The sequence below is a fragment of the Berghia stephanieae genome, chromosome 2 (assembly GCF_034508935.2).
Source record: "Berghia stephanieae isolate SIO BIC M18660-M18661 chromosome 2, UCSD_Bste_1.3, whole genome shotgun sequence".
NCBI lineage: Eukaryota > Metazoa > Mollusca > Gastropoda > Nudibranchia > Aeolidiidae > Berghia > Berghia stephanieae.
In genome coordinates this window covers 119312802-119330301 of record NC_088361.1, presented here as the reverse complement: position 1 = coordinate 119330301, position 17500 = coordinate 119312802, and the positions used below count along the sequence as shown (strand labels likewise).

At 38.3% G+C, this 17500-nt stretch overlaps 1 protein-coding gene across 2 annotated transcripts in view; it reads right to left on the bottom strand.

The window, feature by feature from the left end:
• The window catches only part of LOC144966419 (hexokinase type 2-like), a 45903-nt gene that overhangs the window by 13100 nt on the left and 15303 nt on the right, over positions 1 to 17500 (bottom strand). For both annotated transcript variants that reach the window (XR_013644215.1, XM_078902849.1), the window contains exons 3-4: positions 2810 to 2949; positions 736 to 951 (exon numbers count right to left, since the gene is read on the bottom strand). Coding sequence is in view for 1 of the 2 variants with exons in the window: in XM_078902849.1 (XP_078758975.1) it covers positions 736 to 951; positions 2810 to 2949 (356 nt within the window). In the remaining variant the exon portion in view is untranslated. The remainder of the gene's footprint in view (positions 1 to 735; positions 952 to 2809; positions 2950 to 17500) is intronic.

Here is a 17500-nt window from a genome sequence, read left to right as displayed (position 1 = left end):
AAATAACCGTCGTGCCCTCTTTAAAAATGTATTCTGATGGTGCCACTGGCTTATGTCACGGTACTCATTCGTCCCTCAGTTGATTGGGGAGAATTTTGTTAAGCAGTTTATACGATTCAACATCTAGCCAAGAGCGTGGCCATTATTGATGCTATGCATTTGGGTAAAATACTCATCTATTCCGCCCAACAGATCTACCGTGCACACAAAACGACGCGTTACCTTTAACGTTTATAGTAGAGAGAGGCTGTAGTGAGAACTTATCACCCAACTGGCGGTTTAAAAACAATAATAAAGAGCCGAGTGACGTCAGAGTAATTTTATTCTATTTAGAAAGGAAGAAGCAATGCATGCATTGACATAAACTATATTTGTTTAAATAGGAATTTATGATCTTAAGCAAAAATTAAATCGTAATAAAAAGTTGGACATCTTGTTGAATAGAAAGAATATAACTGACGCCATTCACTTCTTTGTTCGTGTTTTTAGACAGAGATTTTAGTGATTAGTTCTAACTAGATTATATCAACCAGACTATAAACCTCCAATGTGACACGCCGCTTCTCTTTTGTTTTTGTTTTGTTTTTTTGTTTGTGTGTGTGTGTGTGGGTGTGTGTGTGTGTGTGTGTGGGGACGTTACATCCGGCTGGTGAATGTTGTACTTTATCTAAACGCATAGCATCAATGAATTCATTTTCCATATAAAAACAATAAATTAGACGGCCAAGAACTTACCCCACGCCTTGTCAGTGCTTCCTGGAACTTAGTGACAATGTCTTCATTTTCCAACCCCGTACACTTGAACCCTTTGCTCCAGTTTGTGAGAACAGCTTCGTTCAAGCCCTTCTGCTTGAAGGCAAAGGAGAAGCAAAAACCCAGGGGTATCTCCTGATCTTTCAGGTCATACTCGGTAATGAATTCGTGCATGCAGTCGGCCACATGGTCAAATAACTGAAAAAAATATTGAATAATGGAAGACAGAGATGGGGGGGGGGGGGGGGGGGGGGGGCGAGTTAGATCTCACGAATACTGTTCTTGGAACCCTTAAAAGAAAATTAGAATTCAGTTATATAAACTAACTTGTCTTTTTGACGTCATTTTTTTTAGTCAGTGCCAGGATATAAATTAAAGATGGCTACACTCTGTCCCATTTTCAGTGTCAGGCTATAAGTTAACGATGGCTACGTTCTGTCCCATTTTCACACCTAACAAATTGGGATAACTCCATCTCCCTGTGATTAGTCCCGAAAACTATTAGTGACACATCGCCTCAATAATACCGATTTGAGACGGTAGGCCACATTTTCAGTAATCTCCAGTTCCACGGTTGGCTTAAAAAAAATATTTATTGGACACTGAGCGACGTGTTCTTACTTGCAGGTCTGACAACTCAAATTGTTATGGGCTTAGTAATATAATGGAAATACTATCAAACCGTAGCAAAATATTGTCCACTGCAACGATCTGAAATCAGGCCCATAAAATTGCGATCGTTTATCAGACCTTCGAATATGTGCGCCTAGACGCGGAGGAATCCAATTAATGAGTCATCGCAAGCGGTGTAAACAACAAAGGTCACTGTTGCATGCATTGATGGTCAATGACATAAACGCTTATACAACCATAGTAGTATAATCAGCGGTCACCACCACCATCAACGTCACCAATAACAATATTATCAACATGATGTCACACTAACCGCAAAGTCACAATTATGATATTATCATCAGGCACAATAACTTCAGTACTCTTTGGAAAAGAAACAAAAAAAAAAAAAAAAAACAAAAAAAAAAACACCACATTTTAACTGTTTGACCTGAACGCCGCTCGTCCTTCAAATATCGATCGATTTAAATGACCCTCAATTTGTCAAATATTCTCAAGCCTGAGACTTCCTTTCATTTTAATCGACTGATATTTGAAGGGCGAGTGATTATTCTGACCAAAATTTAAATAAATTTCATAGAACGTCAGAATCATGTAACCATAATCACCATCGATATTGAGGTGCACCAGCTGTTCGCGATTCCCATCATAATTGTCATAAATAACAATGTGAAATTGAATCTAAGCTTCAATTTAATATACGAAAACAGATGAAATGGACATTTCGGGTTTCCCCTTTATCAACAAAACTGTAGTGTCTAGTGGTTCATTCATCCTGTTTTGTTGATAAAGGGGAAACCCGAAATGTCCATTTTATCTGTTTTCGTATATTAAATTGAAGCTTACATTCAATTTCACATTGTTATTTATTTATTTGAGCTTCGAGCAGCAATATTTACATCATAATAATTATGTGAAGATAGTTGAATGTGAGATTGCTATATATTTAGCATTAGTCATGATGTGCTTCATCTGCATTATTATAATAACGAAATGTTGCTATTATTTATTCATTGCTTCCATGTCCTAGTGTCACAATGCCCATGTCATAGTTCAGCTATCATTATCACTCATCATTTTACTGAACAGGCTCATCATCGCTTTCATCGCTTAACTTCGCTACCAAGACGAGACCGATAGCGCTCAGTTATTAATACATCTCCGTCTTACTAATTAATTTATCTCCAAAATTACGACTACCACTGCCGATGTGCACATAATTTGCAGGTCTGATAGCCAAACACAATTGTGGGCTCTATTTAGCAATGTTGTAGAGTGGACAGTGTTTATAGCTTGTGCTGGTTTTAGAGTATTTCCATTACAACAATGAGCCCATATAACAATGTAAGTTATCAGACCTTCAAACAACAGCACGTCGGCCACTGCCCATTTCCATCTGAACAAACTGCAAAGAACCACCAACCTTTGCACTCGTGCCCACCATGATGTTCTGGGGCACTACATAGTTTTTGCTCTCCACCTTCAGGTCGCCCTTGCCAAGCTGGATCAGGAGGACTCGAAAATTGGTGCCACCTAAATCCAAGGCAAGGAAATTGCCGGACTCTGTGAAAAAATAATAAAGGGGGTGGGGTTTATTAATTATTTGAGCAAGCGACGATGTAGTATAAGATTGATACGATAAAAGGATAAATAAAGATGAAAGATAGCGCGCAGCTTAGCGTAGCCATCGTTAACATATAGATAGTATGCGCTTGGCTAAGGAGGTCACAATATTGCCATCCGGAAGTATAACGGACCAATACACAAAACTTTGTGTAACCATGCTCGTTTATAGTCAGGTTAATACAATTTAGTGAGAATTACTCATAAACGCGGATGGCAAAAAATAATAACAAAGACCTGAATGACGTCAACTTCGAACCATCTATAGCCTGACACAAGAACCTTATAGATAGTTCGAAGTTGACGTCACTCAGGTCTTTGTTACTACTACTACTACTACTACTACTACTACTACTACTACTACTACTACTACTACTACTACTACCACTACTACTACTACCACTACTACTACTACTACTACTACTACTACTACTACTACTACTACTACTATACTACTATACTACTACTACTACTACTACTACTACTATATAATAATAATAATAATAATAATAATAATGAGATGATGATGATGATGATGATGATGATGATGATGGATGGTGATGATGATGTGATGATGAATAATAATATGATAATAATAATAATAATAATAATAATAATAATAATAATAATAATAATAATAATAATAATAATAATGCAGGGCCTGGGCTTAACTCAATGGTTTCTTTCCAGATCATGGATAAAAGATAATGAAAGGATACAATAGACCTAGGGAAGAGAATTTAAAACTGAGCTTTGTTATGACATTACTTTATGTACTCAAGGCGCTTTACATGGGGTCCCGAGCTAAAAACAACACTTATGACGCGTAAGACTAGAGTAGTAGTTGAGGAAAACGACACGTAAATGTTTTACTAATAGAATCTTTTATTAAAAAGCACTATTGTTGGTTATATATATATATATATATATATATATATATATATATATATATATATATATTATATATATATATATATATTACACACATACATACACACATACACACAATATGTCAATCAGTCTAAAAGTAACCGATATGAAGGTGAAATTGTATTTCTCCATATCGGTATGTGTAGTGTATGCATGTGTCTGTGTGTGTCAAATCTATTCAATGATATCAATAGCAGAAAGGTAGTAACTGTAATGTATTCAGCCTCGTCATGAAGACTAGAAGCCAAGATAAGCTAAAAATACATCGATGAAGCTTGAAAAGGAGAGAAGGGGGCAGGGGGTGGAAAGAGGATGATGATGATGACGATGATGACGATGACGATGATGATGACGATGATGATGATTATAGAAAGAGGAGGAGGAGGAGGAGGAGGAGAGGAGGAGGAGGAGGAGGAGGAGGAGGAGGAGGAGGAGGAGGAGGAGGAAGAAGAAGAGGAGGAGGATAGCAAGAACGGATAAGGAAGAGTATGAGGTAGTTGCATAGCAATTGTGATTTAACTGGGTGATAAATATCAAAGACGTCGAGAAAGAGGATAACGACGACGATGACGACGATGACGATGATAATGATGATGATGATGGCGACGACGACGACGACGACGACGATATTGTGCAAAATAATACTGATAGCAGAGTTATTCGGACTATAATTCTTTCGCACGTGATATAAAACGTGACCCGCCATGACCAGGTTCACCTTGGGGTTCATATGGTTGCTATTATTCATTTATACCAGTAAACGAAGTATCTAGCAAATGTATGCTGGGAGTATTAGTCGACAAGTAATAATATTATAGTTGTTATTGAGGAGGGCTTTTGAAAATTAATAGGTTTCCATTATTGATACCATGCGTTTAGTAAAAAAAAATTACTAAGCATTAACCAATCAGAATATTTTCCCTACCCCGTTTCGTCCCCTTGACTCTTTATTTCCTGTACGACAAGGCCTGAGATACCCTGAGTACATGTTAAACAAACAAACAAACAGGTCAGGCCCAGTTAGTGAGTATTTCTCACAATATTTTGACACACTGATAAAGGAATTGCATCTGAAAACCATCTGTGTTAAAATTATGAGTGATGCTCAGGATCTGTGGACTGTTTTCTGCGGGTGATATGCAAGCACTTCAGGTGGCGATGCGTCTTCGTTCACGGTCAGCAGTTGAATTCAGGACCACAGTACCTATAGATAGTTCGAAGATTATGTCACTCAGGCCTTTGTTATTGTTTTTGCCATCCGCGTTTGTGAGTTGTTCTCACTAAACGGTATTAACCAGACGATAAAAATTCATGGTTACACAGAGTTTGTGTGTTGGTCCGTTATACTTCCGGATGGCAATGTTGTGAACTCCTTGGCCAAGCGCATTCTATCTATAGATAGTAGGCGCTTGGCTAAGAAGCTGTAGGCGCTTGGCTAAGAAGCTCACAACATTGCCATCCGGAAGTATAACGGACCAACACACAAAACTCTGTGTAACCATGCACTTTTATACATAGTATGCGCTTGGCTAAGAAGCTCATAACATTGCCATCCGGAAGTATAATGGACCAACACACAAAACTGTGTGTATCCTTAAACGTTTATAGTCGGGTTAATACAGTTCAGTGAGCATTACTCATAAACGCGGATGGCAAAAAAACAATTAAAAAAACCTGAGTGACGTCGTCTTCGAACTATCTATAGATAGTTCGAAGATGACGTCACTCAGGCCTTTGTTATTGTTTTTGCCATCCGCGTTTGTGAGTTGTTCTCACTAAACTGTATTAACCAGACTATAAAAGTTCATGGTTACACAGAGTTTGTGTGTTGGTCCGTGTCAGGGGTTGATTTATGTCAGGGGTTGATGGATAAGTCAGTTTAAATAACTAAGATTTAGAGGTGGATTTCCAGATGAGTCATTGTAAATAACTGTGGTGTAAGGGTTGATACCCAGATTAAAGTCATTGTGGTGAGCTTTGATGTCCCCGTGTTTTCCGTCATTGTTGTTGTCATCGAGTCTTAAGTTTTACCTTGAGAAAGGATGTACGTGCATCATGGGGGCTCGATTTTTGGGTAATTTGATAGGTTTGTTGTAATGAAATTTCTAAAGCATTGCAAACTATCCGTTAATGAATTTGATATGGGATGGGTTGGAACGGAAGTTTGGTGTTAGAGGTGGGTGTCCTTAATTTAGTTCTATTATTTAAGATTTCGACCAATCAGAATGTTTCGTTGAACAAGGGTGCAATTGTAGATTCTGATATTTTGATCAGTTGAACTGAAGACTCCGGCTTGGACGGACGTGCTAGTGACTCGAAGAGAGCACTAAAATTATAATAAATAAATTCTTAAAGTTTATGCTGTTTGTGGCAGCGGTGATACTGTTTGTGGCAGTATTTCTCCGTCCAAGTCGTTATTGTGACGCCTTTGAGGCTTTTTATTTTAATTAAGATTGTTTTACTGGCTCTGTGAAGCCAGTTGGCTTGAGGTTGACCTAAGGTTGCCGTGAGGCTGTTTTAACGTTGATTTGAAATCAAACATTAATAATTTGAAGAAATCAAAGAAACATTAACAATACAAGGAACAGTGCTTATTTGTGAACGAAAGAAAACAATTTTACACATTTGATCGATAAACATTTGATAAGACATTCCTCATCCATCGGAAACTATACTTATCATCTTTGCTGTCCTGCCTTGGTTGCTGTCGTCATGTTATGTGTTAGATTAGATGCTAAATTAAGGTAAGGGCGCCTTAGAGATTCAGTATTAGATAAATCTATATTATATTTTGTGATTTCTGTTCTTCTTTAATTATTCTCTTCATTATCTCTTCTGCTCTATCTACATATTCCAACCCTTTATTCTGTAATACATCATTGCTACTTTATATAAATAAGACCTACTTCTTTTCCTTTTCTTGCATTATTCCTCTTTACTCAATACATAAATAAACCATTTGATATAAAACTGTACATCACTTGTTTGCTTGTCGGTGTGTTACGTCCCTGTTTGTGTTCATTGACAATAATAGGTAAAGGCGACGGACTGAGTGCGTAGTGGACGCATTGCGAACTCACTCTGGCGCTTAAGTAACATCGGGGCAACGGTCACTTTGTTACAGTCCGTTATACCAACAATGGCAATGTTGTGAACTCCTTGGCCAAGCGCATTCTATCTGTAGTCTGATTAATACAGTTAAGTGAGTATTACTCACAAACGTGGATGGCAAAATACAATAACAAAGGCTTGAGTGACGTCAACTTCATTCTATCTATACTTTATTTTAAATTTTCGAGTCAAAAATTAAACAAGTTAAATGTTTATTCGACTCGTTTTAATAAAATATACGATAACTGATGTACTTTTCAAATATGTAAGCACTGTATGTTGATTGAAGAACTGACGGCTCGTACTATAGATAGAATGCGCTTGGCCAAGGAGTTCACAACATTGCCATCCGGAAGTATAACGGACCAACACACAAACTCTGTGTAACCATGAACTTTTATAGTCTGGTTAATACAGTTTAGTGAGAACAACTCACAAACGCGGATGGCATAAACAATAACAAAGGCCCGAGTGACGTCATCTTCGAACTATCTATAAGATAAAAGTTTAAAAGGCATCCATATCTTGACAGGCAGGAGAGCCACAACAGGTCACAGAGGAACCATCAATTAACGCAACGCTGTTTTAACCAGTAACAGCTTTCAAGCATATTTATGAACTTAATTGTTTTGCATATCACAAAAAAAAGAGTAATTCAATACAAGTTCAATGACATTAAAATTGTTACAATCAAATCAGTACAAAGCAATTATATCCTTGTAAACAAAAGTCATCCTCAAAACGAAGACCACAAAAGCATAGACGTCTTCATTATATATGCACACACACACACACACACACACACACACACACACACACACACACAAAACAAAAACAAAAAAAAACAAAAAAAACGACGCAGGTTTCCAAAGGGGAGTACTGTTCCGTTCATAAGCAGCGCGTGTGACCTCCGTTTGACTGCATGTAGGTCTAAACAAGTCGCATCGTGGAATGAATAAAGTTCCGAATGTCTCCTTGTGAAATTGCCTTGTTGTTGTTGACCTTGAACAGCAAAAACGATTTGCAACCTGAGATGCCGACCCATGGTCTTAAAAATACAATGCACGTTGAACAGGCTCTAATTCTATTTTGTTTACATTTCTACAAAACCATAATGATGTAACCTTTGTTTTTTCTTTTTCATTCGAGATTCACAAAAAAAAAAAAAAAAAAAAGAAAAGATTTTTCTCTCCTCAGAATCTGTGTAGGTACGCCATTTTTTTTATTTTGGAGTGTAAGATTTTGACATGCGTTCATTAAACGGTCATAAAAAAAAGAAGCAGGTCAGTCGAATAACAATAAATAAGCATCAAATTTTACGAAATTGGAGTCTGACGTCACGTCGCCCAGCAATGAGGGCCATCGTGGTTCTAAAGAAAGAAAATCGGTTCTTTTTATTCTTCATGCTGGTAGAACTTTTCATATATCATGTGATTAGAATGTATAAAAGTCAAAACAAGATCATATTTATAATGTTTTTCTCCTCTGGATACACTTTTATGCTCGTCGGAGAAATATTTCATAAGGGCGTCCGCCATTGTTCCGATAGATTAGAGCCAGTTACTAAGTTACCATGCGTCATTTCGAGGGAAGTGATGTCATGACTGCTGAAGCGTATTATGGCGCCAAGTATGTGTAACCTGAACCGTTTATATTCTGCTTAATATAGTTTAGTGAGAACTACTCATAAAAATGTCTGGCGTGGCAAGATAAAAACAACAACAAAGAGCTGAGTGATATCAATTTCCTTTCCTCTAAATGAACATTTGTATGGCCCATACCCAAGGACCTGCTTGCTCTTATTTGTTTCATAACTGAACGAAAGAACGGAGTAGGGGCTTAACTTAACATTGTTGTAATGGATAATATTTTTCTTTGGTTTGAGAGTATTTCCATTCAATGATGGGTCAATCAATGACTTAACATGTTCAATGCTAAATTCAGCATAATGATTGAGTTACCTAACCAATGACAGAATTACACTTCCTGTTAGTTCCTATAGATAGAATGCGCTTGGCCAAGGAGTTCACAACATTGCCATCCGGAAGTATAACGGACCAACACACAAACTCTGTGTAACCATGAACTTTTATAGTCTGGTTAATACAGTTTAGTGAGAACAACTCACAAACGCGGATGGCAAAAACCATAACAAAGGTCTGAGTGACGTCATCTGCATACTATCTATAGATAGTTCGAAGATGACGTCACTCAGGTCTTTGTTATTGTTTTTTTTTGCCATCCGCTTTTATGAGTAATAATAATAATAATAATAATAATAATAATAATAATAATAATAATAATAATATAATAATATTATTATTATTATATTATATTAAATTATTATTATTATTATTATTATTATTATTATTATTATTATTATTACGCATAAAACATGTAAGCACTGGCACTAACGAATGACAATGTCGTAAGTGACGTTTTAACTCTATAAAAAATAAGAAGTTATAAAGATCCTTACCAAACGTATAGAACTAATTTCACAGCCGTGTTTGACTTTCATATTCATTTTGAATGACAAGTAAAAACAATTTCACCAAAATAAACACGCTGTGTGTGAAGCCATGGCCAGTAAAATTATTACATCATCCCCTCCATCCCGCGTCTTCCATTTTTGTAAGTATATATATGTTTGTGTCTTGTTGATTGCCCCTGACGAAGGACAAGACCGAAACTGTGTTTGTTTTCTGTTGCCTCTTTTTATATGAGTCACATTTACTCATCTTACTTTTCTTTCCACCTTATTGGCTCATTTAGGTAAATAAAAATAATAAACTAAATAAAATTCCCTTTATTCATCCCATAGGGGAAATTTGTCTCAAGGGTCTATTCCAAGGGAAGACCGGAATAACCCAGGCGTCAGCCGCAGTACAGCGCCGCAAATTGAGCTAGGGCGAGGTGACTTGCCCAAGGCCACAGTGCGCAGCGGGTAATCGAACTCGGTACCTTTCGGGTACGAAGCAAAGACCGAACCGCTGAGCCACGCTGCCCCTAGATCTATCTAGTTTTCGGTTTATAAAAATTGCCAGTCAGCTACCAACCAAAATAAATAAATAAATCCTCCCCTTCATCCCCACGACCATCACAGTTGAGATCCCTGGGTCAGGAGGTAACTAAACCGCTGTTACCTCGGCCGGACGGCGAGTTTTGTTTTTTTGCACCAGGTTGGGAACAGGCAGGTTTAAAAATGGGTCAGGGACAGTGACTTCTTCTATCAGTAGACAATGGTCAGGGAGGTTCCTCTCCGTCTACCGCCTCACGCTGATTCGTGGAGAAAAATAATCACGTGACAGTACTTTTACGTGTCGTTTTGACACGCAAGCGGTTTATATGAACCGTAGGATCAAGTCGTTGGGCGCTGACTCCACGCGGACTCAACACTAGGATTGACCACCACTCACCTCCACTTGCAACAACTGCCACTACAGCTACTACTACTACTAATACTACCACTACTACTACCACTACTACTACTAATTCAGAAAAGTGAGTGGAGCAGGCACTTATGTTGGTAACAACAAGATATGAAGTGAGTAGAAAAGTGCCAGAAGACAATAGAGAATAAAAATTTTTTTCTTTGTCGCGGCGGTGGTGGGGTTTGAACCTGCGACCTTATTGGTACGACAACTCCGCCTGGCAGGTGAGAGCGTGGCTCTACCGTGTGAGCTATCCACGAACACAAAAATATTCGTTTCAAACCCAAAGTCATTTCTAGATCCCTCTCTCACCCACTTCTTGAGATCGCCGATTCGTTCACCACCATCGCGAAGTAATTTTGACCAGCAGTTAAGCTTAATAGCCAATATTTCATCACAAACATATAACATAGAAACGATTGAGACATTGAGTATGCTCCGGTGTATGGGGTGAATTTTTAATTCAGAAAAGTGAGTGGAGCAGGCACTTATGTTGGTAACAACAAGATATGAAGTGAGTAGAAAAGTGCCAGAAGACAATAGAGAATAAAAATTATTTTTTTTTTCGCGGCGGTGGTGGGGTTTGAACCTGCGACCTTATTGGTACGACAACTCCGCCTGGCAGGTGAGAGCGTGGCTCTACCGTGTGAGCTATCCACGAACACAAAAATATTCGTTTCAAACCCAAAGTCATTTCTAGATCCCTCTCTCACCCACTTCTTGAGATCGCCGATTCGTTCACCACCATCGCGAAGTAATTTTGACCAGCAGTTAAGCTTAATAGCCAATATTCTCATCACAAACATATAACATAGAAACGATTGAGACATTGAGTATGCTCCGGTGTATGGGGTGAATTTTTAATTCAGAAAAGTGAGTGGAGCAGGCACTTATGTTGGTAACAACAAGATATGAAGTGAGTAGAAAAGTGCCAGAAGACAATAGAGAATAAAAAATTTTTTTCGCGGCGGTGGTGGGGTTTGAACCTGCGACCTTATTGGTACGACAACTCCGCCTGGCAGGTGAGAGCGTGGCTCTACCGTGTGAGCTATCCACGAACACAAAAATATTCGTTTCAAACCCAAAGTCATTTCTAGATCCCTCTCTCACCCACTTCTTGAGATCGCCGATTCGTTCACCACCATCGCGAAGTAATTTTGACCAGCAGTTAAGCTTAATAGCCAATATTCTCATCACAAACATATAACATAGAAACGATTGAGACATTGAGTATGCTCCGGTGTATGGGGTGAATTTTTAATTCAGAAAGTGAGTGGAGCAGGCACTTATGTTGGTAACAACAAGATATGAAGTGAGTAGAAAAGTGCCAGAAGACAATAGAGAATAAAAAAAATTTTTTCGCGGCGGTGGTGGGGTTTGAACCTGCGACCTTATTGGTACGACAACTCCGCCTGGCAGGTGAGAGCGTGGCTCTACCGTGTGAGCTATCCACGAACACAAAAATATTCGTTTCAAACCCAAAGTCATTTCTAGATGCCTCTCTCACCCACTTCTTGAGATCGCCGATTCGTTCACCACCATCGCGAAGTAATTTTGACCAGCAGTTAAGCTTAATAGCCAATATTCTCATCAAAACATAAACATTAACATGATATAGACACGTTGAGACATTTGAGAAATGCTCGAGTGATGGGTGAATTTTTAATTCAGAAAAGTGAGTGGAGTGCAGGCATTATGTTGGTCAAAGATATGAGTGAGTGAAGAAGGGACTCAGAAGTTTGGTCAAAATGGATGGTGGAGAGGATTCAGAATGGGGACTATGATTTGGGTTTGAAACGAATATTTTTGTGTTCGTGGATAGCTCACACGGTAGAGCCACGCTCTCACCTGCCAGGCGGAGTTGTCGTACCAATAAGGTCGCAGGTTCAAACCCCACCACCGCCGCGAAAAAAAAATAAATTTTATTCTCTATTGTCTTCTGGCACTTTTCTACTCACTTCATATCTTGTTGTTACCAACATAAGTGCCTGCTCCACTCACTTTTCTGAATTAAAAATTCACCCCATACACCGGAGCATACTCAATGTCTCAATCGTTTCTATGTTATATGTTTGTGATGAGAATATTGGCTATTAAGCTTAACTGCTGGTCAAAATTACTTCGCGATGGTGGTGAACGAATCGGCGATCTCAAGAAGTGGGTGAGAGAGGGATCTAGAAATGACTTTGGGTTTGAAACGAATATTTTTGTGTTCGTGGATAGCTCACACGGTAGAGCCACGCTCTCACCTGCCAGGCGGAGTTGTCGTACCAATAAGGTCGCAGGTTCAAACCCCACCACCGCCGCGAAAAATTTTTTTTTATTCTCTATTGTCTTCTGGCACTTTTCTACTCACTTCATATCTTGTTGTCACTACTACTACTACTACTACTACGCCGGACGCGCCGGCCGGACTCGCGAGTTCGCGAGGCATGTTAGGTCAGTAGTTCATTGCGGTCACCTTGCCCTAGCAGTAGATAACACAGTCCTCTTGTAAACAAAAGTACTAACGTTGTGTAACGAGAATAGACGGTGACATTACATAACCATTTATGACTCAGGATTCAGATACTGTAGGAATTAAAGATAAGGTCTGCGAAAACGGGTTTAATTAATTGTTTACGGTGGTCACTGCCACGTCGAGTCACGTGAAATGAATGATGACACTGAGGTAAGCACGAGACCAAAAATCAGTGACAGCAGAATGTCAAGAATTATAGGATATGAAGTGAGTAGAAAAGTGCCAGAAGACAATAGAGAATAAAAAAATTTTCGCGGCGGTGGTGGGGTTTGAACCTGCGACCTTATTGGTACGACAACTCCGCCTGGCAGGTGAGAGCGTGGCTCTACCGTGTGAGCTATCCACGAATACAAAAAATATTCGTTTCAAACCCAAGTCATATTTCTAGAGACCTCTCTCACCCACTTCTTGGAGATCGCAGGCTCGCTCGCGCACAACCATCGCGAAGTTATTTTTGACCAGCAGTTAAGCTTAATAGCCAATATTCTCAACACAAACATATAACATAGAAACGATTGAGACATTGAGTATGCTCCGGTATATGGGGTGAATTTTTAATTCAGAAAAGTGAGTGGAGCAGGCACTTATGTTGGTAACAACAAGATATGAAGTGAGTAGAAAAGTGCCAGAAGACAATAGAGAATAAAAATTTTTTCGCGGCGGTGGTGGGGTTTGAACCTGCGACCTTATTGGTACGACAACTCCACCTGGCAGGTGAGAGCGTGGCTCTACCGTGTGAGCTATCCACGAATACAAAAAATATTCGTTTCATGGACGGAACTCTTTCCCTCCCGTTTTGGGGGATTTCGCTTTCATAATGAGTCTATGATAAAAACGGCGTCGCCATCAAGAGTCGTGGTTCTTGGAAATGATTGCAACTCAATTAGCTTTTTGTTGTAACTAATTTTTATAAAATTAATATTATTCTCTATTTATAATTTAATTTTAAGAATTGGTTTAAATGTAAAAAACAAAAAACAAAAACAAAAATCATTCCAGCCACTTTTTTGCCGAATCTACTTTTGAAAAAAGGTTTTAGGATTATTCATATTTCTTTATTCATATGACACATTGAAGAAAAAAAAACCCCAGAATTGAGCGGCTATTTTTTCAAAATGAAAATAATAATTTTAATGCTAAGTGAGGACGGGTCAGTTTATACATAGTAGGGAAATTAGTGGTGACATCGATTCAAGCCAAAGCTATATTATATAATATATTATAGGTATATAATTGCTCGTACGAAAGTTACATGTCTGATTTTTGTTATAATAAAAAAACACAGTAACAGTTTGTGTTGGTTAGAATCAGCAATGAGACCACAGCAGTATGGGTAATCACTCTTGGAAATAGTAGGTCAAAGTGCGTGAACTCGACACACTGATATTATCAAGTTATTACACAATCATCATTCAGATACGTCAATTTTATAAACAGCTAAATAAGCAAAACCTCATAACAAAAAAAAAAAGGGTAACAATTGATCACATTCTATTTCAATAGCGACTTCACAACGTATATTTTAATTCAAAGAAACAGTTATCAAATGTGACCCTCCGCCTCGAAACGGTATTAAGTCGGATTTTTCAATTTTGGGGTTTTGGTAGACGATCATAGCTTATATTATGCTTAAAATTTTGATACCAAATTTATACAATTCTGATTATTCATTGCCCAACTATGACCGTTTGACATAGGGAGAGTGTAAAAACCAAGTTTTGAGAAAATCGACTTTGAAGTGAGGCACCGTTTTCACACATAATCAAATCAATGGGGCAAAGATAACTCCTCAGATACGGGAATAGTAAAATTTGCAGAGACGCCAATTTTCAATTTGACTCACAGGAATTTCAGACACCACTCGGAGGAATTTCAATACCGAAAGAGGAATTTCCGCACACACAAAAAGGGAATTGGGATGATATTTGGTATTGTGTTTACATATTGTATAGATCGAAATAGATAACTGAATACAAATATTTTCTGATATATGAGCACATTGCCAAATACAACCCCAAAGTTTCCTTATTTCAAGTGAAGAAAAGCTCCAAAACATAATGATGGTAGTGAGGATGATGTTGTGTTGGTGGTTGTAGTAGTAGTAGTAGTAGTAGTAGTAGTAGTAGTAGTAGTAGTAGTAGTAGTAGTATAGTAGTAGTATAGTAGTAGTAGTATTAGTAGTAGTAGTAGTAGTAGTAGTAGTAGTAGTAGTAGTAGTAGTAGTAGTAGTAGTAGTAGTAGTGATGATGATGATGATGTCATAATGGTTGTTTTAGTAGTAGTAGTGGTATTGATGATGATGTGGTGGTGGTGGTGGTGTTGACTGTGGTTGTAGTAGTGGTGATGATGTTGTGTGGGTGGTTGTAGTAGTAATGATGATGTAGTGGTAGTGGTTGTAGTAGTTATGACGATGTGGTGGTGGTGGTGGTTGTAGTAGTAGTAGTGGTAGTGATGATGATGTGGTGGTGGTGGTTGTAGTAGTAGTGATAATGATGTGGTGGTGGTGGTTGAAGTAGTAGTGCCAGTGTTGATGAGGTGGTGGTGGTGATTATAGTAGTAGTGGTCGTGATGAAGATGCGGTGGTGGTGGTTGTAGTGTGTGTGTGTGTGTGTGTGTGTGTGTGTGTGTGTGTGTTTGAGAGAGAGAGTGCTAAAAGTGCATCAGTGATAAGTAGAGCAACACGAACTTTAAAAACCAACGAGGCTAAAGTTTGAGGTCAAAGTATTTGTTATTAACTAGTATTGGCAAGTGCAGCCTTGGAAATGAGAGAAAGTCAATTCTTGTTTTCAATATTTCACCGATAGTTGCTTTTTTAAACTTTAAATATAAATAGCTTATCGTCAATACTTGTGTTGAATTATTATGTTTTCAGGTAGAAAAATGATTGTAGTTTATGAAACAACCAAAAACTGAAATTTGATCATTTTGACCATTTCCACTTTAAAACCGGTTTTCTTCGTTTTCCAAATCCCGACTTAATACCGCTTCGAGGCGTAGGGTCACAAATGGCTTGGGGTCATTTGTGACCCACCGCCTCTAACTGGTATCATATCGGGGTGAAATACCAGCAAAATTCACATTAAAAATTATCCCTCCCCACCCCAAATACTTTTCCTCAAATAAAAACCAAAAATAAATTAATGAATTTAGAAAAAAATAAATAAAATAGAAAAAATGTTATTTAAGATATTATTTTTTAAAAAATCACTAAAAACAAAACTTAACAAAGGTCTCATTCTTTTTTCTATAAATTAAATTTCAGGCATCTGGCTCACGCCGACATGATGCCGTTTTGAGAGGGTGGGTCATATTTATTCTTCGAGCAAAAAACACAACTAAATTATGAATGACATTGTATAATATTATATTGTAATAATATATATTTTCTATTTTCTCTCTTCTCTCACTGATGTTTGCCTATCGTCATCTTACTTTCCCAGGCAATAAAATGACTCTAGCGCCATTAACTCACTCAATCCTAACACCGACTATATCCGTAGTTTACCCGGGTTACTTTTACCCCATAGATATTTATTACATTGTTCTGAGACAAATTATAGGCGTAGTATAAAAGTTAATGTTTTTAGTTTTTTTTACATGTTAATGATAGTTTAATAAAGCTATCTATGTATATGTTTATTTTTAATACATTTTTTCAAATTTTGAAAAGTAGGAAAATCTCTAGGATTGAGTGAGTTAAACTTCCCTTCTTTCTCGAATTATTATATTAATATTAATATTAATATTAAATATTTTTATAGAGTGTGTCGTGCGTGTATTGCTACACGGTCTTGGACTCGCAAAGTGACATAAACTGGGTTTCGAACCGGCATTTGAAACTAGACAGCAAGCCCCACGATCTGTGCCATGTGACAAACCCTTAGGAAATACATTTTGCTCATAACTCCAGTCAACTCAACGGCGATTAGGTAGCTGAGTCCATTAGGAATAACAGAGTGTTTTGCGATAAGACTGGTGTCCTATCAAAAGGACAGCAAGCAATTGCCACTGTTCATTAATTTAACACACAGGGGCCTTATAGCTCTAAAAGCCTAAATTCACTCTGGCAATATACACCTTTCAGCATTGGATCATATAGATGGGGATAGAGAGAAAGGAAGAGAGTTGTGCGACTATGTGATCTAGTGGTATGGCACTCGCCTTCGGACCGGAAGGTCCAGGGTTCGAGTCCCGCTCTGAGCGGCGCATTGTTGAGTCTGGAAAAAAGCTCTTTACTTACATTCTTCTCAAACCGGGCGGACTCGGGTATAAAATGAGTTAACAGCGTTGTCTCTGTCGAAAAAATAAAGTGTAATACCGCCTAACAGGCGTCGTGTCTCGTCTTACGTGTTAAGTGTTGCTTTAGGCTAGGGATCCCTTCTAAAGCGCTTTGAGTACGATTAGTGGCTATGTGGTCTAGTGGTATGACACTCGCTTTCGGATCGGAAGGTCCTGGGTTCGAGCCTCGCGGTCGGCGCATAGTCGAGTCCTTGGA